General features: G+C 32.5%; 2 protein-coding genes across 2 annotated transcripts in view; one reads left to right on the forward strand and one right to left on the reverse strand.

Annotated features, from left to right (window-relative positions):
• Positions 1-16,007, forward strand: part of Edc3 (Enhancer of mRNA-decapping protein 3) — a 175,292-nt gene extending 159,285 nt beyond the window's left edge. Inside the window, exons 6-7 of the mRNA XM_090404406.1 lie at positions 2,927-3,144; positions 12,826-16,007. Of these exons, the coding sequence (XP_090260532.1) occupies positions 2,927-3,144; positions 12,826-13,157 (550 nt within the window). The 3' untranslated portion in view covers positions 13,158-16,007. The remainder of the gene's footprint in view (positions 1-2,926; positions 3,145-12,825) is intronic.
• Positions 16,008-18,712: 2,705 nt separating this feature from the next.
• The window catches only part of Mat89Ba (nucleolar protein 6 Mat89Ba), a 329,267-nt gene continuing 324,421 nt past the window's right edge, over positions 18,713-23,558 (reverse strand). The window contains exon 23 of the mRNA XM_090403430.1: positions 18,713-18,958. Coding sequence (XP_090259556.1) covers positions 18,806-18,958 — 153 coding nt within the window. The 3' untranslated portion in view covers positions 18,713-18,805. The remainder of the gene's footprint in view (positions 18,959-23,558) is intronic.

The following is a 23,558-nucleotide window of genomic DNA, read 5'->3' on the forward strand; positions in this document are numbered from 1 at the left end:
AACATGGACCATAAAAAAGAAGAATGAAAAACAGATTCAAACAGCAGAAATGAATTTCTCAGAAAAACAGCTGGATATACCAAGTGGGACAATAAAAACAAATGAAGAAATTTTACAATCCCTGAATATAAAACCAATTAACCACTATGTAAGTAAATATAAACAAAAATGGTTAGAACATCCAAATCGAATAGGCAGTAGCAGACTGCGAAAAATACTATACGTATATAAAATAAATGGAAAAGAAGAATTGGAAGACCAAGAAACTATTGGCATGAGACCAGAACAGGCCACTTGGCCTAAAATCCATGATAGGAAGAAGATGAGTTGGATCTTCACAGGCTACTTCATTTCTTTTTCTCCAAATGAAATTTGTCCTTCATTGAAAAATCAATTGATATCAAAGGAGAACTGGATCTGAAGTTGCAGCATCCTCAAACATGGAATTATCGCTTCAGTGGAATTTTTTATTTTTTTTTATTATAAAGACATTCACTAAGTCCATGAGTATATTCATTATTGTATATTTGCTGGTTTTATTAAAAATTCTATAATCATCATAATTAAATTTCTTGAGATCATAAAAATAATGCAAAGCATCATAATAATATGTTAATTGTTTCTTTATGCAAACTATCAGGGATTTGATTTATTAGTTCATTGAGCATAAATTTTAATGTTACATCAGCAATATACAAATTCACGTTTCTGCAACATAATGCTTCTACAACAACCTTTATGGCTTCAACATGAATTGCTCCTGCATACTATTGTATGTGAGAACGATTTATGTTCAATTACATGTAAAGTTGATATCTGATTTCATTACTCTTCCAGACACAATTTTTAACCATTGAGAAGCTCTCCAAAATAGCCAGCAAACTATTCCAAAAGTTCTGGAATACAATCTTAAAGAAACTCCATTATCATATTCTTCATTTACATGTTTTTGAAATATATCATTGTTTTAAATTGGCAATCTGTGAAATATTGTGACTACCTCTCATATCTTTGAACTCCCTTGTATGTTTCATATAGAATTTAATTGAGAAACAACTGATGCATCAAGATCATGAATTTCATCTATGTCAGTGTTCTTAAAATCATTTGTATCAGATTAATTGAATGACTATCTTTTCCTGTTTGTCAATATCATTTTCTTGTAAATTATTTTTACTATCAACAACTGTGATTATGGCTAATTGTATGCCATGTATTAAACATAACTATGATGTTCATTACTGAAGCTACATTTATTGTAATAGATACAATATTTCTAAAAGAAATACCAAATTCTTTCATTTTATTTTGAAGAAGGGTTAAACATATGTCATTAGGCATAGAATCATGAATTCCATAGACCAAGATTCCAAAGTTATTTATTGATAATATGGGTGGATAGTAATGTTCATATATCAGTGGTTCTTAACAGATGTCCACTCACTAAAAGGTTTTCACTGTGATACTCCATTGATTACTTGTTTGCATATTCTATGACAGCTTTTATTATTGTTTTTGAAGATTTAGGAATGCCTTAATATCCCTTTGCTATTGATAAATTTTGCAAATATTCAGATGTACAAAATTTGCTAAAGGAGAACCCATCCTGTGCTGTTATACATCTTACTCCAGCAGAAAAATCATATTTTAACAAACAATAATTTGTTTGTTAAAATATGATTAATTTTTGATAAAGAATCCAAATCAATAATTAATATCAATAATTTCAGTTGAAGGTGTTATATCATCGGTTTTGCCCTTCCCTCTTTATAATAAGTTAATTTTCATGCTAGCAGTTAAGATGGTTGTAAGCTATTACTACTTCCATCAACTGCTTTGATTTTTTAACACTGTTTCCATACACCTGCATCTCTGTTTCTGTATGTTTACAAAAATTCAGTGGTGAATTTTTATATCCATAGTTGCAGAAAAAAAAAAGTATCTAATTTTATTGAATATCAATTAACAGGAATTGTGAATTTTTTTTTTACTTATTATTTCACACACTATTGACTATTTTAACAATGATCAATCAGAACACAAAATCATGGAATATAATTGTGTTATTATGATATAGTGTCAATACTTGGGTACTTGAACACATTTTTGCAATGAGACAATACTTCCATTGAAGCCAAATATATGTAGAGAAGGGAAAATGGAAAACTGTTTATTAGAAACCAATAATTAAGGGAAATTATATATATTTGGTTAGTATATTTAAACTAACCAGTAATAAAGTGCACATATTTATATGTCAGTAGCTTAGTACCGGAATGAAAATGACTGTGTGTATGTGTGTGTGTGTCAGTCAGTCAGTACCAGAATGAAAATGATCCTGTATAGTGAAAAATCATCTCCCCCAAAAAGTCATACTGCACAGTTGCAAGAAAAACAGTTTTATTGTAGCATTAAATACAGCATAAAAGCCTGTAATTACTATAGCCTGTAATCACTGTAATTAGTGACAAAGTAATTATCTATGTAGTGTAATTAGCAACAGCTGGAATTTATAACCTTCATGGGGAAAAACATCCTTCTCTCACAGTCACCAAAGTAGAAGTTTTATTGTAGCTTTGAATTAAGTACACTCTCTTAATAACCTAATTGATAAGGAAAATGTATTCATTCATTTATACTTCGAAGGGAATGCTTTGTCTTCCAAGTTCATCATATCAAATTTTGCTATCATGTTACTTTGGTCTCTGTGGGTTTTGATGCACTGGATGGTCTACTGTATGTATTTGTGCAATTGATAGACGTAAACACTGATACCTCATCATGCTAGTTGCTTTAGTGATAATTCTAAAACATGTAGCTAACTTATAGAAGATTATGTCAAGTCTTAAGAATCTAAATATAACAATTAAATTTATATTTAATTGTTTTTATATAATGTTAAAACGTTTTTATGCTTGTATTTCAGGTTAAATCCTCAAAATTCACACCAGAGACCTACCGTAGTTATTCTGTGTGGACCACATACACAAGGTGCTCAAGGAGCAAACTGTGGTCGACACCTTGCTAACCATGGTCTTAACGTTACTCTTCTTTGTCCCTCTTTACAGCATTCAGATCAGTTGTTTGATAAAGAGGCAACATTATTCAATTTAAGTGGTGGTAGGAAAGCCTCTGATATTTCAAGTAAGTTTTTATATTTATGAGTAGGTTGTAATTTTTCTTCATTGGCTATTGTAACTTCCTTAACAGCCTAAATAACTCAATTTCATTAAATATTTTATATATATAGAGGCTGCATAGCCTTATGGAAATAGTGTTTATTTCCATATTGCTGGGCTATCTAAAGAGAGAGAGAGAGAGAGAGAGAGAGAGAAAGATCATAAGTTCAGAAGTTCAGTTCCCATTGCTGACTAGAAAATTTTCTAGAACATTTCTAGGATATCAAGTTTACTGATCATCAGAAAGTAAATTTTTTAAGTGCCTCTATAGTGCAATTGGAAGAATGACACAATATTGTGTCATTGGGAATTTTTTTAATTTTGAAATATAATTTAGCTATTTTCCTACAAATTGTTCATTTATACATTTAAAAGTATTTCTTCTTATTATTATTAATTTTTATTTTATTTATTTATTTTTGGTTTATTTGATTCAGACATCTGTCTTTACATAACTATAGAAACAATTTTATATAATGTCTTAGTATGGAATTTCCCCAGAACAGAATTTATTTAAGTGTACTAATGACTATTTGGTTTTGTAAAATAAATATCTCATTTGATATTCTCACCGCTGTGCAAGGCCCATTGGTCTGTTCTAACTTAGTTTCATATAAAGCCTAATTAATTTTATTACAGGCTGATTAACTAGTCTACATATTTTGCTATACATATCAAAGCACATATTCTGTGATTGGGTGGTCTTAGTTTCTTCAGGAATGACCTTACTACCTCTGTATAAGACCAGCTAACTTACTTTCATTTGAGAATCCTAAAGAATGTCTTACTAGTTGCACTATAGAGGCACTGTAAAATATATATTTTTTAATTTTCAGATATAGGTTTTAAATTGTGAATACCATTAAAAGTAGAAAACTTGAGAGAGTAGGCACAGAGAGAACTTCTATAATGTATGTAGCAAACCAGGCTAGAGTGACCCAGCATCAAATAATGATGATTAAGAGCTTAGTTAGCATCTGCTCTTAATGTTGCAATGCCTTCTTCCTCTTTGAGTGCCATCTCCTATCAGAGGTCAGCAACCGCCTTAGCAAATTTTGAACGATCCTCAGCCAGTCTGATGTATGCCAGCCAAGATTTTCTTCATCTTCCTTGTCCTCTTCTTCCATTTATCTTCCCTTTTATAATCGATTGAAGTATCTCGTATTTTTCATTACGAAGTAGGTGACCAAGATATGCAGTTTTCCTTCTTTTTATGGTATCTAAAAGTTCACGTGATTTCCCCATTTGTTCCAGTACTTTCTGATTGGACATTTTTGCTGTCCATGAGATTTTTAACATTCGTCTGTATAACCACATCTCAAAGGCTTAAAGTCTTTTTATTGATGTTGTCTCTAGCAAATTATAAAATACACCAGGTCAAATTTGTTTTGCTTATCAGACACTGCAGCTTTATTAGATTGCCATTCTTTAGTTTTAATATTTTTTTAATTAGTTTCTCCATTCATTTAGGTTTTTTACAAAGCACAGTATTAATAAGTGATTTTAACCAGGGAGTTTAAACGTCACTATTGTCATCGATAACATTATTTTCTGCGTATATCCTCATGAGGATACCAGATAATTATGGCATCATACAATTCCTGGTTTTAGACTAATTTCCAGTTAGCAAGTGTTTTCAAAATTGGCGTCTTATTAGTTGAGTATCTAATTTGATTATTGTTTACATCTCATTCTTCTAAAACACTTCTAATAGCATCAACTCACTTACATTGAACTTTTAATTATAAATACAACTGTAATGAACTGGTTTGCTATAAAAACTACTGACAAGTCTCAGCCAAAGTCCTGTAGTACCACTAAATGAAATTCACTATAAAAAAACCTTGTAAAATACTTGTCCCTATGAGTTTACTATACCAAGAACTGTATATCTTGGTCTCTCTCTCTCTTTTTTTTATACTTATACATATTACATATACTTATTTTGATATTTTTTCATCTCTCAAACTCTCCAAGTGACAACAGATTAGAGAATTAATCTAATCTTTTCACATTCTTGAATATTAATTTTGTCGTCCTTTTCTGATATCTTCACTTTTAATATAGTTCTGTCACTAATGCCATTTGTTCACTCCAATGTTTGATCAGCTGTTCTATTTCTAAAACAGTTAATCAGCCATTATGTGAGTGAGTACCTCTAATCCATAAGTTATTGATTTTTGAACACTATATTTCCATATATAATTTGATGTCTTCACTTATAGTTTTGCCTAAATATCCAAAATGCCATCAGCTGTTCTAGAATTTCTCTATCGAGAGAATGTGCAGTCATTGTTTTTCATATTCTTACCAAAGTTCATTTTTTATTTTCTTTATTTTGTGTTTTTATGACTGATTTTCATCGTTTTTTCTAGAAATGATTGAATTTGGTTAAAGACTTGTAGATTCATTTAGCATCATATGCATACAGTAAAGAACTATTATCTTCAGTATATCCACTTGAATATGTTTCTGTAATAATGTGACCCATAGATTATAAATAATAGTGGAGATAGTTTCTACTTTACAAAGAAATTAAATCATTGTTCTGAACATCCTTCAGTGCAGATTACCAATTTGCAACAACTTAAGTTATATATTTCTCTCTGTAAGGTTTCATTTTCACCACATAGTTTAAATAGTTGCCCTTGGCACTTTATTATATACTTTTTTTGTGAGATCATCAAAATGTAAAAAAGATTCTTATAATTTCCTGTGATTTCTCAATGTTTATTTTAGGGTAAAAATCTAGCCTTTGCATCCATCCCTCTTTGGCTAAAATTCACATTACCAAATTTTATTTTTGTAGTTTTTCTTAGCTGATTCTCAAATATATTGTTTCCTAAGCGTTTCTTGAAACATTCAGGAAGTAAGTAAGCAAATTATTCTATAATTCTCACTATGATTTTTATTTTTATAAATTGGTATGTTAATTTCACAGCATTATGCATAATTTGAAGCATTATGGATTATGCAAGCACCATATTTCTGTTGTCTCCCCCCTACTTCAAATAATGATGTACTCTTGTAAAAATAATCATAATTAAAATTCTGAATATTTTTACGTATGTTTATTCGTTTTGTTTTCATAACACGCATTGTCGGCACTGGCGATGGGCCCGTTATGGAAATTGTTTTGCTAAAAGTGATATGTAAAGTAGTTAAAAATTTAATGTACTTACCGGATTTGAATAGTTGTGTTACTTTAAACAAATTTATTATGGTTTGAAATATTAAGTTTTGTGTTTTATGAGGACATTCTCTTGTCGCTAACGGAGACAACGCGTCAGCCATTATTTATACCTAACTTCTTGCTTACCAGTTTCATGGAGTGCGCATGCTCGCCGAGAAGTTTGATGAGTGATTGACAGCTGACAAGAAAGCCTCCGGTATCTGAGTAACAGCTGTAAACAAGAGAGCGTTCGGAAGGAATTTAGAACACAGGCCGGCAGACATTTAGGTTCGGAAGGAACTTAAGTTTTTTTAAGTAACAGTCGGAAGAAAGTTAATAGTATATTCCAAAAAAGGAATCGTGAGACTATTAAGTTTCAAAGTGGAATAAGTATTGATGAATAAAAGGAAAATATTGCTATATGCATTTTAAACGGAATATTGGAGGAAACACTAATTGAAAGATTAGTAGTAAATTCCGAGAAGGAAATCTTAGAACTGTGTTTTTTAAAGTGGAAGAGTTAAGACTGTCAATAAGCATTTAGTGAATAAAAGAAGAATTTGCTATTTACGTTCTAAAGGAATGTTCGAGAAAACTCTGATTAGGAAGTTTCATCTGTATTAAGGACGCCAGATCTGACTATTATTTCTACTGAAGAAAAGAGACAGAATTAAGTCAGGAAGAATTAATGTGTGTTACATAAGTGATGAGAAAGGATCCTGTAAAAATGAAGAATAGAGTCATATATCTATTGAAAAGGGCCTTGACAGAGAAAGAAACTGGCTATGAACATTTTTGTGATTGTGCAAACAAAGTGTTTAGTCTAGTCTTAAGTGTAAGTTTATTTTTAAAAGGCCTTGGATCCAATTAATTTTTAGTTAGTTATGTAAAGTTGTTTGAAGTGTATATATATATATATTGTTTTTGTTTTATTAAATGTGTTTATTTTGTATTTTGGTCTTGAGTCAGTGATTATTTGGATTCTGAAAGAAAGAGTTAAGATCATTGCACCAATTGGAGTGAACCCTTGTGCATATAAAAATAGATAGATACACTCGGAAATAAATAAAAAATGATTGTTAGAAACAGAGATCATCTCTATGGTAGGATTAATAGTATTATGATAATATCTATGAATAATCTCAATATAAAAATCCCCCAATTATTAACACTCTCTTGATTGCATTTCTACCACTTTCTATCATTTTTTTTTCTTCAAGGTTACATGATGGTTAGCATTCATTGTGGAGAATTATGGAGACAAAAACACGTGCTGATCAATTACTTTACTACAATTAAGAAAATGACAATCAATGTTTTGACCTCTATATCAAGGTTATCATCATCATCAGGAAAACATGCATGTGAACAAGACACAAGCTAAATCTAACTGCTTTGTTAATCATTTACACTAGCTTGACCTCTAGTGAAACAAAAATAAATAAATAAAATAAAATAGATTTAAAAACTAAAAATATTTTATACATAATAATAAGCAGATGATTAAAAAAAATTAAAATGTTATAAAAATTACAGTGGAACTGCATCAAATGCATTCTACAGTCCTTTAACTTTGTTTTCTTGTGTTGTGATTCTGTCATCATGTTCTGGTTGTTATATACATTGCAGATGAATCTTCCAGATTTTTGAAATTATTAAAATGAGATTGAGATGATAAATCACCATCTCACAAGCTTCCTTGAATTTTCTTTTTTCAAAGTAGGTTTTAGTGCAGTGTAGGGACTTGGTGCCTTTTCAGTTAATTCAAACTTCCTATCATTTGTTACCTTATTAATAATTTTTGAGGTAATTATCCAGAATATCCTCATCTTCATTCTAAAATGTTTTTTACATACTAATTTTCAAGTTTTCGTAGTAACCTCCAAAATATTTTACTGCTTTTATGATATTTATCTTCTATATTTCTCCCAAATCTTCTTTATGACTTTTATTTAGCTAGTATGTATCTTAAGTTTTCCCAACAGTTTTCTCTATCCTTTCTAAGCAATTCTGACTTACTAGCCAAAAACATTTTTATATGATATCTTTTCATGGACTACTCTTCTTTAATCTTTTATTTCTTTCACGGTTACACAGTGGTCAGCATTCATTGTGTGGGATTTATAGAGACAAAAACATGTGTTGGAGCAATTACTTTACTTATAATTAGGAAAATAACACTCAGCATTTCAGCCTCTATATCAAGGTCATCATCAGGAAAACATACACATGAACAGGACACAGGCTACATGACACTACTCAGAAATAAGCTAAATCCAACTGCTTTGTTAATCGTTTATGCTAACCTCTGGCAAAACAAAAACTTAAAAAAAAATAAATAAAACAAAATAAAATCAATAAATACTTTTTTATATGTATGTATAATAACATACAGATGATTAAAAATAATTATAGTAGAACTACATAAAATGCATCTTTATAGTCCCTATTGTCATAAGGTTTTCTTTTATTGGGATTTTCTAAATATCTGTTGGATTTCTGCTCAGGACATGGACTGGTTATTACTAACACCATGTTCTAACATAAAAATGTGCACAAATTCACATGGAGAGAAGAGGCTAGGAATAAGAAAAGTCTCATTGACTATGTTATTGTTGATAGTGATGTTTTCTCCCTGGTGCAGGACACCAGAGTGTACAGAGGATTTGAAATTGGAAGTGATCACTATTTAGTCTTGAGCAGGATAAAATTGAATTTCATATTGAAAAGAAAAACATGTAAGAAAGTGTTAAAGCGAATGAAAGTTGAGCAGCTCTCAGATGTGAACTGTAGACTAAAATACACAAAGATTATTGAAGAAAAAATGAAAGAGTTTGAGAACAGGAATCAAACCTTGGAGATTCAGTGGCAAACTCTGAAGAAAACATTGATTCTGCCAGAGAGGCATGTGGTGAGGTTGTCTGTAAGGATAAAAAAATCAGAACTGCCTGGTGGACACAGGAAGTTAAAGAGGCAGTGAAGGAAAAGACAAAAGCATATCAAAAGTTCCTGGCAAATAAGTCAGCTTGTACTCTTAGAGAATATAGAGACAAATGCAAGATTGCTAAACACTGTGTAAAACTAGCTAAACAAAAGTCATGGGAGGACTTTGGCAAGAATATAGAAAATAAATATCAACAAGGTGGCAAAATATTCTGGAGGTTGTTGAAGAAGTTTAGGAATGGAGGAAAGAGTGCTGTAAAAGGAGTTAGAGATGATAAAGGTGACATGAAAACAGGAGAAAAAGATATCCTTGAAGTATGGAGTAATTACTTTGAAAAACTGCTAAATGAAACAAGCAGTGATTACAGCACAGTGGTAAAAAACACTGACCAGCCAGGCATGCAGTCAGGAATACATATCCATACTTGAAGTAGAAAAAGCCATCAAAGGCTTGAAATGTGGAAAGGCAGCAGGAGTAGATGATATTCGACCAGAAATGCTGAAGTATGGTAGTATAAGAGTCTTACAGTGGCTGCACTGCATAGTTCAGAAAGCCTGGACAGAGGGACAAATTCCTGATGATTGGAGTAGAGCTCTCATAGTACCCATATATAAAAAGGGAAATAAAACTGCATGTGAGAATTACAGAGGTATTTCCCTACTGAGTGTTCCTGGCAAGATCTATGCAAGTATACTTGAGAAACGGTTGAGAAGAATTGTGGAAGAAAAGCTTGGTGAAGAACAAGCTGGATTCAGGCCAAATAGAGGTTGTCAGAATCAGATCTTCACTTTACGACAAATAGTCGAGAAAGCATGGGAATATAACAAAGATCTGTATTTAAGTTTTGTTGATTTGGAAAAAGCATATGACAAGGTGCCAAGAGAGAAGCTATTTAATACGCTGCAGTTATATGGTGTCAATGGGACATTATATCAAGCAATACTTAGTCTTTATTTGAGTTGTAAGTCAGCAATTAGAATTGAAGTACAGGAAGATGGTTTATGTTAAATCTGGTGTGAGACAAGGATGTACATTATCCCCTCTGTTATTATCTATATGGATCACATTATGAAGGAAAGTGGTATTAAACATGATATCAAAATTGGAGAAGTTAATGTCAGCTCTTTGCTTTATGCGGATGATGTTATACTTCTAAATAAATCCGCTACAAGTCTGCAAGATTCTCTGACTAAATTGAATAGCTGTTGTAATAGATATGGTATGAAGGTCAGCAATAAAAAGACAAAGACAATGAAAATAGGCAGAATCATTGAAAATGTCAACTGTGTTGTGAATGGAGAACCTGTGGAACAAGTAAAATATTTTTAGCTGTTTAGGCACAATTTTTACTGAAGATGGTAAATTAAATATAGAAATAGACAATAGAATCAGCAAAGCTGGTATGGTGGGAAGTCAGTTGAATAAATTCATATGGAATAAGAGAGAAATTAGTCGGAACACTAAATTAGCTGTATACAAGACAGTGTTCAAACCAGTTTTAACTTATGGATCTGAGAGCTGGGTCAGAAGTAAAACACTTGGCCAAAGACTAGAGACCACAGATATGAGAGTCCTGAGAAAGATTATAGGCGTGAACAGATGGAATCAATGGCAATATCATATTAAAAACGAGGATATTAGGAAAGAACTTGACATGTCAGCATCCAGGAATGCGTTAGCAGAGCTAATCTCAGGTGGTATGGTCACTTAAACAGAATGGGCGAGGAAAGATTAGCAAAACAAGTGTTCTCTGCCAGGTTGGCAGGAAAAAGCCCTAGAGGAAGATCAAGATATAGGTGGATTGATACGGTACAAAGTGCCTTAGACGATAGAAATATAAGATCTGATAATGTTGGAGTCTTGACAAGTAACAGACTGATTTGGAGGAAAATTGTAGATAGGAAATTAATAATGATGTAATTTTTTTTCATGTAGTACTATCATATCCTGTACACTCCTTGAGGGTACATGGCAGGAATTTGATGATGATGATGGATCTTCTGTCTTCATATTTTGGATCCAGGATTGTAAAGATGCATTTGATGTAGTTCTGCTGTAATTTTTTAAAAAATTATTTGTATGCATTATACTTAGGTATAAAAAGTATTTATTTATTATTTTTTTTTATTTTATTTCACCAGAGGTCAAGCTAGCATATACAATTAACAAAGCAGTTAGATTTAGCTTACTTTTGTGTAGTTTTATGTAGCTTATGTCTTGCTCATATGTATGTTTTTCTGATGATAATGATGATCATGATATAGAGGCTGAAACATTGTTTATTTTCCTAATTATAAGTAAAGTATTTGCTCCAACACGTGTGTTTTTGTCTCCATAAATTCTACATAATGAATTTAATCTATGTTAATCACAAAATTCTTATTTTTGAATCTTTGCACACTACTTCACCACATGTCTCCCTAGCTGAATCGTTCGCTGTTTTTTTCTTCAGATTATGCACTGAGTCTCCAAGGTTTGGTTTGTTTTTTCATAAATGTTATAATTTTCTTATTTATATAAATCCTCCTAGTAATATTTTCCTTCTTCTTCAGTAGAAATGTTGAGACATTGACTATGATTTGTTTTTATCCTTGTCCACATCACTCCAAATGAATATATTCTCATATGTATTCTTCTCCACTTCCCCCTCATCAGATAGTACTACTTCCACATTGATTTATGATTTACTCACTTTGTGGCGATTTGTCCTTTTTACTTGTGGCTATACCTTGAATATTATATCTAAAATTCAATGTCTGTCTCTGTTTGCCATGTTGTTTACAATATTTGTTACTGATTTTCTTTATTTTAAGTGCAATTTGGTACATTTTCTGATTGGGTTGAGGGAGTGCAGCTTACTACATCAGTGCCCAACTTAGAGGATCAGGGATAGCTTTTCCTCTTTCTTTTTCTCAGGCCCTTGACTAGAGCCATAGTTGGCAAGGGAGACCCTGCCAGTAGCTGTTCTGCTACCACCTAAATAGCTTTCTAGGTCATGGTAGCGCATAAACCTACCACCATGTGCAGGTGGAAATACTGTTAATCGGAGTTTTAACAGAACATGTTAAATTTCATTCTGTTAATCATACCGTTAGCCTTTAAAGCAAATGAAAAGCAATGCATAAACTCAGCACAAAGATGTTTGAACTGATTTTGCCTATGTTTTAGGGAAATTTAATCAGTTTACTCCTGCCTTTATTTTATTAGCTATTCATGTATTTAATTTTCTGTCTAGTTACAAAATATTGTGCCTAAAGAGCTAAAATATATTTTGGAAAAGCTAATGTTTCTTTCTCCCCTATAGAATCATCATTTAAAATTTAGCCTTTTATATAATATAGTTATTATATTTGATTGCATCATTTTAGAAAGTCTGTAGGGATTTATTTAAGAGGACAACATAATCTTCATGTCCTGTTTGGGCATGCATATTATGTTGTTCTCTTAAAGGATGTTTGGACATCCTTTTCAGTTCTGAACATGTTATAATATTTTTAATATGATCTTAAAGATATTTATCTGTATTATAGGCATGCCTACAACGGTTGACTTGATTGTTGGTGCCCTGGACAGCCATGATAAAAATGCTGAACCAGATAAAATGTGGAATTGTACTGTTACTCAGTGGGCAACACAGTGCAAAGCTCCAGTTCTTTGTTTAGATCCCCCACCAGAAGGAAGCACCTTAGAACCAAAATGGATTCTTGCACCTGTGTTACCATTTGCTTTCAAAGCGGATAGCTGTAGTTTGTACCTTTGTGATGTTGGCTTTCCTAAAGAAGTGTTCACAAAAGTGGGAAGCCGATACGCATCACCATTTGGTTCTAAGTTCATTATTCCATTATATATTAAGCAGCGCTGAGTCAATATTTACCTGTTTCATAAATTTGTATTGATATACAAGGAGAAGTATTCTCAAATGTGTAAATTTGATGTAGAATTTATCTCACACACAGCATTTTGTAGGATGTGTGTATTAGTACATAAGCATTTTGCACATATGTACATGTCTGCTTGTCAGAGTGGAAATAATTTAAATTTAAGTTCATTTTGAACTTATTTATTCATTAATTGATATAGATTATGGTAATTACAGTTCTTAATCCTTATTCATTTCATATGCTTTGTCCAAAAATCTATAGGGATCCGAATAGAATAAAAACAGAACTGTAATGCAATCTAAATTTAATAAAATATAACAAAGATATTGTGGTATTCTTTGTATACTAGTAGTTTAAATACAAGTTAAATACTAAAATGTTTTGTATATAGTGTATTCACTGTTTCATAATCTTGTTTCAATATGAGGAGGTGATTCTGAGATGACAACATGAGAAGTAATATATGATTGTTACTTTGTTTTATAACGTTTTATCTACGAAACTTTACAGGAATAAGAATGAATATGGAATTTAAATTTCCACTTTATTATATATAAAAAGGTTTGTCATTTTTAAAAGCCTTCAATGTAGTTTTCTGTTATTATTGCTAAGATTGTTTTCTCAATCTAGATAAAAGCAATGTATAGAATATTTTAAAAATCAGGTATTTATGAAGGTATAATTTTTAGACATTAGTTTACTTGTAACAATAAACAAATAAATGAAAAACTTTAAAAAATCATGAGTGAAAATTAAAACAGTTAATTCTAGAAAGTTTTTATATTTCACAGACTTCTGTTCATTTTTAGTATTCTTTATGTAATGTCAATAGTTGCTTCTTGATTAAATATATATCAAGGATGTCAGATAGTAAGAGAGACTAGCATCAAATTTGCTACAGTATTTAAAAGAATTAAACAGTTAAAAAAAAATTTTCCCCTCTTTTTTCCATTTCTTTAAAGTAGGTGACATATTGTTTTTGCTGTATCTTAAAATAGCTTTGATTTTATATATAAATAATGTGAATGTAAATGTTAAAAGGAATTTTGCGAGTAGCACTATGTTTGTAGTACTATAAGGCTAATTTCAGGTAACACTTATTCTGATAATGAATGTTTCATTTAAATGATTGAAAATCAAAATATGTATTGACTCTTGAGAGTCAGCACATACTTTAAATATATCAACTCACAGATTTGAATCTGTCAGAGTTGATACTTCTAAAAATATCAGCTCTTGTTAATGCGTTTTTTTTTTCCAGTTATAAGAAACCCCATATATATTACATATAAAATCAATCCTTTAAAGATGTAAAATGGACTAGGTGGAATTTTTTTAGCCTGAACAAATCAGTGGACTGCTGCCTTTTGGAAATAAGTAGGCAGCAAATCTACTACTTTCTAACCTACTTGTTGGTATTTTGGCTACTACTGGTTTGTAGATGTTATGGGTGATGAGAGTATGAAAGACTACTGTCCCACCTTGCATTTCTTACCATAACTGATATTGTTTAAAATATTGTGACTTCTATGGTCAATTTTTATAAGTTTTGGAGTTAAACCCCAAATTTCTAGGAGGTAAAAAAAAAAAAAAAAAACCCTACTTGCTTGTGCCAAAGATCATCTAACTTGAGAAGAAAAAAGCATAGAAAACGTTCCTGTAGTCAATAATTAGAATTAAACTTACAATGATCATTCTTTTGGAGGCAATATATGTAACATATTAATTTTGTTGAAATTTAATTTAATAATATATAAGGTAGCATAGCCAGAGTGGATAGAAACATGAATTTATACTCTTCCCATTGGATAATAGAAAAATTTCTTTGCCCAGTGATAAACCAGCTGCCTTGCTTAATGGAGGTCTGAAGTGACTTGAAAAAAAAAGTACTTTGCTTAGTCTCTAGAGCACAGGGTTCCTGGATTCTTAGCCAACCAACAAAGTGCTAATATACTAGAGATTTCTAACCTTTCATGGGTGAGTTTTACATAAAAAATATATACTAGTTATTCACTCTTCAAATGAGAATTTTCTGGGTATCTTATTTACCAGAAAGTACTGTCTATCTACCTAAACAACTCAGAGATTGTAATTAGCAATAGAGGGATAGTAAGTCTTTGAATCTAATCCTTGATACTGAATGCTGGTAAGTCAGTGTTTTGTGATATTAGGTAAAGATTATGAATATGGTATAGTTGAAAATGCTAGTTTAGTGCTTTTCTCTGAAGATGTTGTGGAACAATGGAAAAGTATCACCTGAAATGTAAAACACTGTGCATAGGTTTTCTAAATAGGTTGATATCATAAAATGCATATTTTAAAAAATTATACTGAATTCAAGAATAATAGTGATGGCATTAATCTTCAGATTTCTTTAGGTCATAGCATTGATTATAGGAATTCCCACATTCTGTTGGAATGGAGTTATACTCTCAGAATTTGACTCACTTTAAAGACAATTTTTTTTTTTTTTTGGTGATAATTTTTATAATTCATATTTTTGTCATGTAAGCTGTGATTTTGTGTAATTTTTTTACTCAAAATTTACTATGCTTCATTTTCATAAAACTAAATTGAAAAGATTTGCCTATCTAATTTTGAAATATACTTATCATTTGTGCAGAATGCAGTTTCTGATAATTTGTTTTTAGTAATTGATTGTATCATCAATTAAAATTGTTTTCTGCATTCTAAGTGAGAAAAAAAACACATTATGGCTATTATATAAAGTCATGTTTTTAGATTTTTTTAAAATCAAGATTTGTAGCACTAAATCTTGGTATATGTAATTAATAAAGAGGATTGTGTGACATATTGCAAAAATAAATACCGTTTATACAAGCTGAGAGCTAGTTATTTTAATCACAATGGTGTTCCCATGAAAAGCTTATCATTTCCTTCCTATGGAGATATTAAGCCTGAAGTTAAAATTTTAAATATTTAGGTAATTATTCAAAAACACATACCCCATTTCCTTGCCAAAATTAACATCACTTTTAAATATGTTATTCCTTAAGATTTCGAGCACATACAGTCAGCTTTCACCGTACTATTATAGTGAACTCACTCGCTACTTTATAGTAAAGATCCCACTATGATAAACTGTTTCTTTAGTTACAAGTTGATAAGTTGTATTTTTGTCATTAGTATATATAATGACAACTTCATGGACAAACCATGAATAGTATATGGGTTTGGATTTTATGCAGTTTTATTATAACATAGAAATAAATTACCGCAATCTACTGTTATTTTATATAATGTTTTGAGTGGTGTTTTGCTTTAACTTCATTATCATATCAGAATATTTAGATAAAATGGAATGTACAGGAAGCATAGTAGTGAATCTTGAAATTTAAACATGCTACATTCTTTTGTGCAACTTTGGCATTATTGAAGTTTGGAAAGCATATTGCAAAGATGGGCAAGGTAGCTTATAGGATTATTTGTTTATTGGAAGATGCATTAATAAGCAAAAATATGTTATTCTCTGTGTAAAGCTTTGATATGGCCACATCTGAATTACTGTGCACAAAGGTTTCTTAGTATGGATGGATAAGCTTGAACAGGAAAAAAGTTTTGTGCATTTGGTCCTTTCAGGTTTTTATATTTTATTTTATTTTATTTTATTTATGTGAACTAAAATTTTGGGCTCAAACCACTTGTCATTTTTTATTGGTTTGCCATAGACCACTTGGAGAATCAAGGCTTGAACAGTAGCCAGGAATACTGGGTGTCATTGGAGATGAAAGCTTTCATTCTGTAAGAATTGTGCCATTGGATCTGAGCAGGTGTTTGCATTAGGAGAATAGAAATAGTAATCAGACCACTGGAAGGAAGAGCAGAAGTCATTCCATTTGGCATCCTTGTAATGCCAAGACTGAGAAAGGCTGGGTGTAAGATGTTCTGTAGTAAAATTGGATGAGATTATAGTCTGAGATGCAAAGAACATAAATGACATATACAGTGTATTTGAAAGGAGTGCTTGTTAAGAGTATTAGATGATAGCAAAAATTATCTGGTTTTCCACTGGGTAGAGAAGAGAAGGACTCAAGTCCAAAGATGACCTTGCTGTTTGATTATTTTGAATGTGGAAAATGAAGCATTAGAAGATAGGTAATCAAACAGTGGTTATCAGAAAAAAAAATTAGAGAGTAACAGAGACAGTAAATGAATACACAAATTATGGTAAGAAAATTTTGAGCCAGAGCAGACCAAATGGGAGAAAAGTTGTTCAAGGTTTTTTTAGTCTGTGATATGGGATTTTGGTGCTAACAAAAGCATGCATACTGCCATTGTGATGGAATGAAGTGTATAAGAACTAGTGTGGAACAGTTGAGGTGGATGGTAGTTGTTAAGGTTGCCAGCTGAAGTTATGTTAGGAATGGTCTGATATGGATGACTGTGAATGATGGTGCACATCATTTATATTGCTGTTAAGGCCACAAATGTTGATAAATTGGATATGGAAAAAGTTTTTTTAAGTATTATTGATGTGTATGGGCTTTTTGGTGGGATATTTGCAGGAGATCTTTTGTGATCCACAGTAAAGTAATTATGCTATCCTTCACTGTTGGTGAGGAGAAAGAGTGAAAGAGTAGGACATACACTAAGAGATTGAAGTCCCAATCTCCCATCTCCATGTGGCCTTGAGAGTTTCCCCTACATGCTACCATGCTTCGATTCCTTCCAAGCATTATAGTAAATGGCAGCCAGATTATTTGTTAGCTGGTTGGGAAGCCTCCTGATTTGTTACTATTAGATTCAGTCCAATGTTCTATCTAGCAAATAGCCATTTTGCTGTCTATCTAAAATGGGAGGAGGACTGGATCTAAATTTGATTTAATGCCCTTCAAGGGCATCACATACTGCATGCAACACAGAAGGGGGAGGGGAATCAGCACCTTTGCTCTGAAGACCAAACATGATAGCAAAAACCAGTTCAGACTTCCAATAAGCAGGGTTGTGGCAGTGTTTCCTTGGGAGAATAATGTTATCTATCCAATTGGCGTTTTCTCCAACTAGAGAAGGTATACCTTACTTTGCAGTATTAAATACTTGCCATATCTGCTAGAGTCCTGTTTATGGAAATAGGCTATATTGCAAGAAAGGGTGGGCTTAGCTGGAGATGCTGTTCAGTAGCCTTAACTGATATGAATAGCACCCCCCCCCCCAAAAAAAAAATACCATATCAACAAATTTGATGAAGTTTTCTACTTATACCTCACGATATCACCTTGTAAACTGAGCATGTGCCTACTTTTATGGAGGCCTCATTTTAATTTTTTGCCACAGAATTAAGGGGGGGGGGTCCTAAAAGTAAATGTTGTCTCTGTCAGAAGCATTTGCAAATATGATGGAGGGGTTTAATCCTTTTCATAAAGTATAACCTCCCCCTCCTTTTTTTTTTGTTTAGTTTTTCATCAATGCAGTTTTGATCAGCTTTATGTTTTTGAAAATATAGTGCAATTGTGGAGTATCAAACTAAAACAAAAGTAGACCAATAATGCAGAATTCAACAAAAAATGTAAAAAATAACATTTTTATTATCGTTTATTAGTGAATGGTTTCCACACATATACAGGTTCCAATATTTACAAAAGTATACAAGAGATGTTTTAGAAGCATTTCATGTAAGTAATTTGTTTTTACTTTCTATGCATTTTATTAAACCATTACTCAAATGTATAAAGTCCTCTAACATGGCTCCTCTATTAGGAATAATGTTGACTGAATTCTCTGCAGTATTACAGGTAACTGTATGACCATTGAGATTAAATACCTAATAAAAAAAAACAATTAGACACATCATTTTATACAGAAAGAATATTCAAAGAGAGATACTGAAATTATTATTATTATGGCCACTTCCATAAAGTTTGCACACTCATTGAGGGAGGAATGTAAACTTAACTAGTAACATGTCTTATTGAATGCAATGCATTCCACTCACCACCACTCTGAAAACCTACTCCTCACCACACCTTTAACACAATTTCTAGGGATGGCCCTTTGTTCTTTCCCTCTCATCCTCTGCTCTTTTTTATAATCCCTTCTGTATGAATTTGATAAAATACTCACACTAACTTAAATATTTCTATCATACCATCTCTTTTCCTCTCAACCTCTCCTCTCCACATATATTAACTAATTCATTATATTTCACTTCATATTCACTGCAAGCTTGTTTAAAGATATTCAGAGGGAACTACATCACTTATCAGCTTTTCCAACAAAGGCATAAGTTTCTCTCTATCCTAAAAGGCTACATGGGTGTGTGTGTGTGTGTCAAACCATATACAGGTAGTCGTTGACTTATGACCATGCTAGGTTCCGACTGACTGGTCGTAAAGCGATCTGGACGTAAGTTGGACCAGCTTAGGTATATCAGACACTGTCGTACAACACAATTGGTTCATTATTTACAAAAATAAAAAATATGAAAAAGATATCAAATACTGTATAAAACCTAAAAAATATTTTATCTTAAAATAAAAAAACTAAACAAAACATATGTAGAAAATAGATAAGAAATATTTTACTGACCACTCGTGCTTGGCTGCGGGTCATCAATGCTGCCACTTGATGTAGTGGGAGTTGTTTTTCCTCATAAGAATGTTGATTTTTGTCTGAATTGTTTGTTTCCTTTTCTGCTTGTACATTTCACAGTATAACCAAAAAGCATCTTGTATCATTCGTTCAATCCCTGCAAATCGTTCAATGTTTGGGTCCATTTCCTCAAAATGTGTAAGAAGTTTATTTAGTAGAGAAAAACCTTCAGATAACCCTCTAATGGTGAATTTTCTTTCTGGTTCTTCCTCATCTTCATTTTTCTCTTCTTCCAAAGCAGTAAGTTCTCCAGATTCCTGCTCTAGAAGTTCCTCAACATCTTCCACGTCAATGTCTAAAGAAAGTCCATTTGCCAGTGTTACAATATTTTCTGTAACAAGTTCATGTTCACTATCAAATTCATCATTAACAAAACGCTGGACACAGTTTTTCCAGATTCCATTCATGCATTTCTTTGTCACAGCCTCCCATGCGGCCGCAATATTTTTGATGCATTTATAAATATCGTACTGTTTCCAAAACTCTCGCAAAGATAGTTCTGGGTCGGCGTCTGTTGCAGCTATAGCTCGGGCAAAAGTGGTTCAAAGATAGTGCGCCTTAAATGTGGCAATTGCGCCTTGGTCCATAGGCTGAATGAGTGGAGTTGTATTTGGCGGCAAATAAAATACTTTTACAGCTGGATGGAGGCGGATGGCCAGGTGCATTATCTAAGATTAATACAATTTTGAAAGGAATTTCTTTCTTGAAGCAATATTCATGAACTTGCAGTACAAAACAATTTAGAAACTAGTCTTCAAACAACATTTGAGTCATCCAGGCTTTTTGGTTTGAACGGAAGTATACAGGCAGAGTGTGCTTGTTTACATTCTTGAACACGGGATTTTCAGAACAATAAATTAAAAAAGGCTCAATTTAAAACCTGCAATGTTCCCACCAAGAAGCAAAGTCAGCCTACCTTTAAGTGCCTTAAAACCAGGCATGCTTTTGGCTTCTTGGTGAATGTAAGTGCATTCTGGCATCCTTTTCCACAGCAATCCGGTCTCATCCACGTTGAAAAGCTGCTCTGGTTGATACCCTCCTTTCCTAATTATTTCATCCAGACTTTTAGCAAACTCTTGAGCTCCTTCCACATCTGCACTTGCTGATTCTCCAGTGACTTGAACCCTATGAAGGGTGAATCTTCTTTTGAACCATCCTGTACGTGCTATAAATGTCTGAGTGTAATCTTTTCCAGCACATTCCTTCAGCGTCTGAAAGAGACTTCTAGCCTTCGACTGCACTGTAAGAAGGCTTAATGGTGTTCGCTTCTGTATCTGATCTTCCATCCTAAGAAACAATTTTTCCATTTCATGGATGGACTCTGTACATTATTTCGTTATCACTGTTGCTTGCATGGGTGCCGAACCTTTAACAACTTCACGAATCCTTTCTCTGTCTTTCAAAATCCTCGACACTGTAGAATGAGAACTTAAAATCACGTGCAGTCGCATTCACCTTCTTTAGGGGTTTTAAAAAAATGCTAATTGTAACACAAATTATAACTGAACCAAAAATAGTGAACATAATATGTATGCAAACAGAGATCGAGATGCATGAATCGCACCAAACACATTACTGGGCAGTGGGCTGATGCTACACGCACAACCATTCCCATTAGGCTTTGGGGGCCACATGGATAGGGTGTGTGAGTGTAGTATAAAAATCTGTTACAGTAGTTCATACTGAAACACGGTGCAAGATGCAGTAGCAGTCGTAAAGCGCATAGGTCGTAAATCGACGACTACCTGTACCATGTTGAGGAACATAATATATTCCACAAGATTACTTTATAAAAAGAAATTATTTGTTTGTTAATTTTTTTTATTTTTTAACAATGTAAACCATTTTTCAGAGCAGCTCTGACGAAAATAAGTTTTGCAACATAAATCAGAAGATTAAGCTCATTGATAATTGCAATTAAGTATTTAATATGCACTTGAATCACTATTCAAATAAAACCAACAGACTTCTTTTTTCTCAAAAAAATTCTAGAATTAGAGTAAAACATTTACAGACTTTTTCCTGATTTCTTAACCTATATTTCCTGTTATTGCTTTAAATGCCTTTTTACTCCTTTACTGTAGAAAGATAAAGAAAGAATGTTACTGAGTTCACTCTTCATGTATATTTTAACACCTTAACTAAGTTTTTTCAAATCTTCCTGTTTCTTTCAATATATCATCATCTTCCTCTTACATATATGGCCAAGTAACCTGGCTTCCTATTTAATAACCATAATTACTGCTCCTAGAAACTTAGGTTTGACAAACCTAAGTTTCTAGGAGGAACACTGCCACCTCTGTATGTGACCAGCTAACTCATCTTCAGGTGAAAATCCTTTGTAAAGGTTCTTTGCATTCTGGATACCAAATGGCATCACTGTTACTGTGAGTGATTAAATTTTTCAGCAGGCAAAAAACTAACACGAGCAGAAGATTATATATGAATATTTCCAGGGGAGAATTGATTTCTTAATTAACTGCAGCACATGAAGACATATGAAGTTGGCTGATAAAGAGAGACCAGACCATAGTTTATTCAGGAGTAGAATCCAGTAGAGGGCCTGTGACTAGAGACATACCAGAAGGTTACTTGGGCCACTACTATCTAATGTGTACATTAATGATACAGAAAATTATCTGAAAGGAAATATTGTTTGCTGATGATGCAATGATTTAAACAGACTAAATGAGTGGCATGGGAAAAGGAGAACGGATATCATTTTGTCAAGTTATGCATTTATGGAAATATCCAGAAATATGAGTGTTTGTGAATAGGGAATTAAAGTTTAGAGGGTGTGTTGCAAAAGTGGCTCACAGCTCATCAGATTACTGAAGAACATAGATAAGCAGATTATACCACTTTATAGTACCTTGATAAGATCCCATCTTGACTGCAGTGACCAAGATGGTAATAGGGCTACAGAATGCACTTTATGAGAATAGGTTGAAGATTTGTGTGTTTTAGAAATTAGTCAATGGGTGATATGATTGAAACATACAAATTACTTAAAGGTTATTACAGAATCAATACAGAGGAAATTTTTCTGAACAGGTCTGGTGGCGGGAGAACTGGGGCCATTCTTGGAAAAGGAGCAAGAGTGTGATTAGCAAAGGGGTGAGGATTAGATCTTTTTTGCTTGGAGAGTGGGGAATGAGTGGAACAAGTTGCCAGAGTCTGCTGTGGGTGCCTTGATGCCATGACTGTGAATGAGTTCAAAGCAAAGTATGGTGGATATTGCACAAATGTTGAAAGATCTTCAGTGAGTCTCCAGACTGTGGAGTTGCCTGTGTAATAATAATAATAAATCGATCTTCTGTTCTCACCCTGACAAAATGTAACACTGGATGAAATATACTAGAATTTTTCATTGTAACTGTTAATATTTGGTCCCTTTACACGAAGTATGAGAAATTTTCTTTTGGATTTATTAGATTTAAATTAAATTTATTCTGAAATAAATCCAAAACCATTAGTCTGGTGGAGATATGTGGATGATGTCTTCATTATTTGGAAAGACACAGAAAATGAATTACACGAGTTCCTTCAAAAAATATGTTCTTTCCACCAAAAAATCAAGTTCACGTTAGAGTTGGAAAATAACAGTCAATTACCTTTTCTGGACACACTAATAAAAAAACGAGAATGGACAAATCAAGCTCACAATCTACCGCAAACCGACAGACACTGGATGTTATCTTCGCTTTAAATCTACTCACCATCAAGCACAAAAACTAAGCATTATACATATGCTTAAAAATAGAGCAACAAAT

This window comes from Typopeltis vanoorti, chromosome 14 (genome assembly GCF_054136105.1).
Source record: "Typopeltis vanoorti isolate ZY-2024b chromosome 14, IOZ_Tvanoo_1.0, whole genome shotgun sequence".
NCBI classification, from domain to species: domain Eukaryota; kingdom Metazoa; phylum Arthropoda; class Arachnida; order Uropygi; family Thelyphonidae; genus Typopeltis; species Typopeltis vanoorti.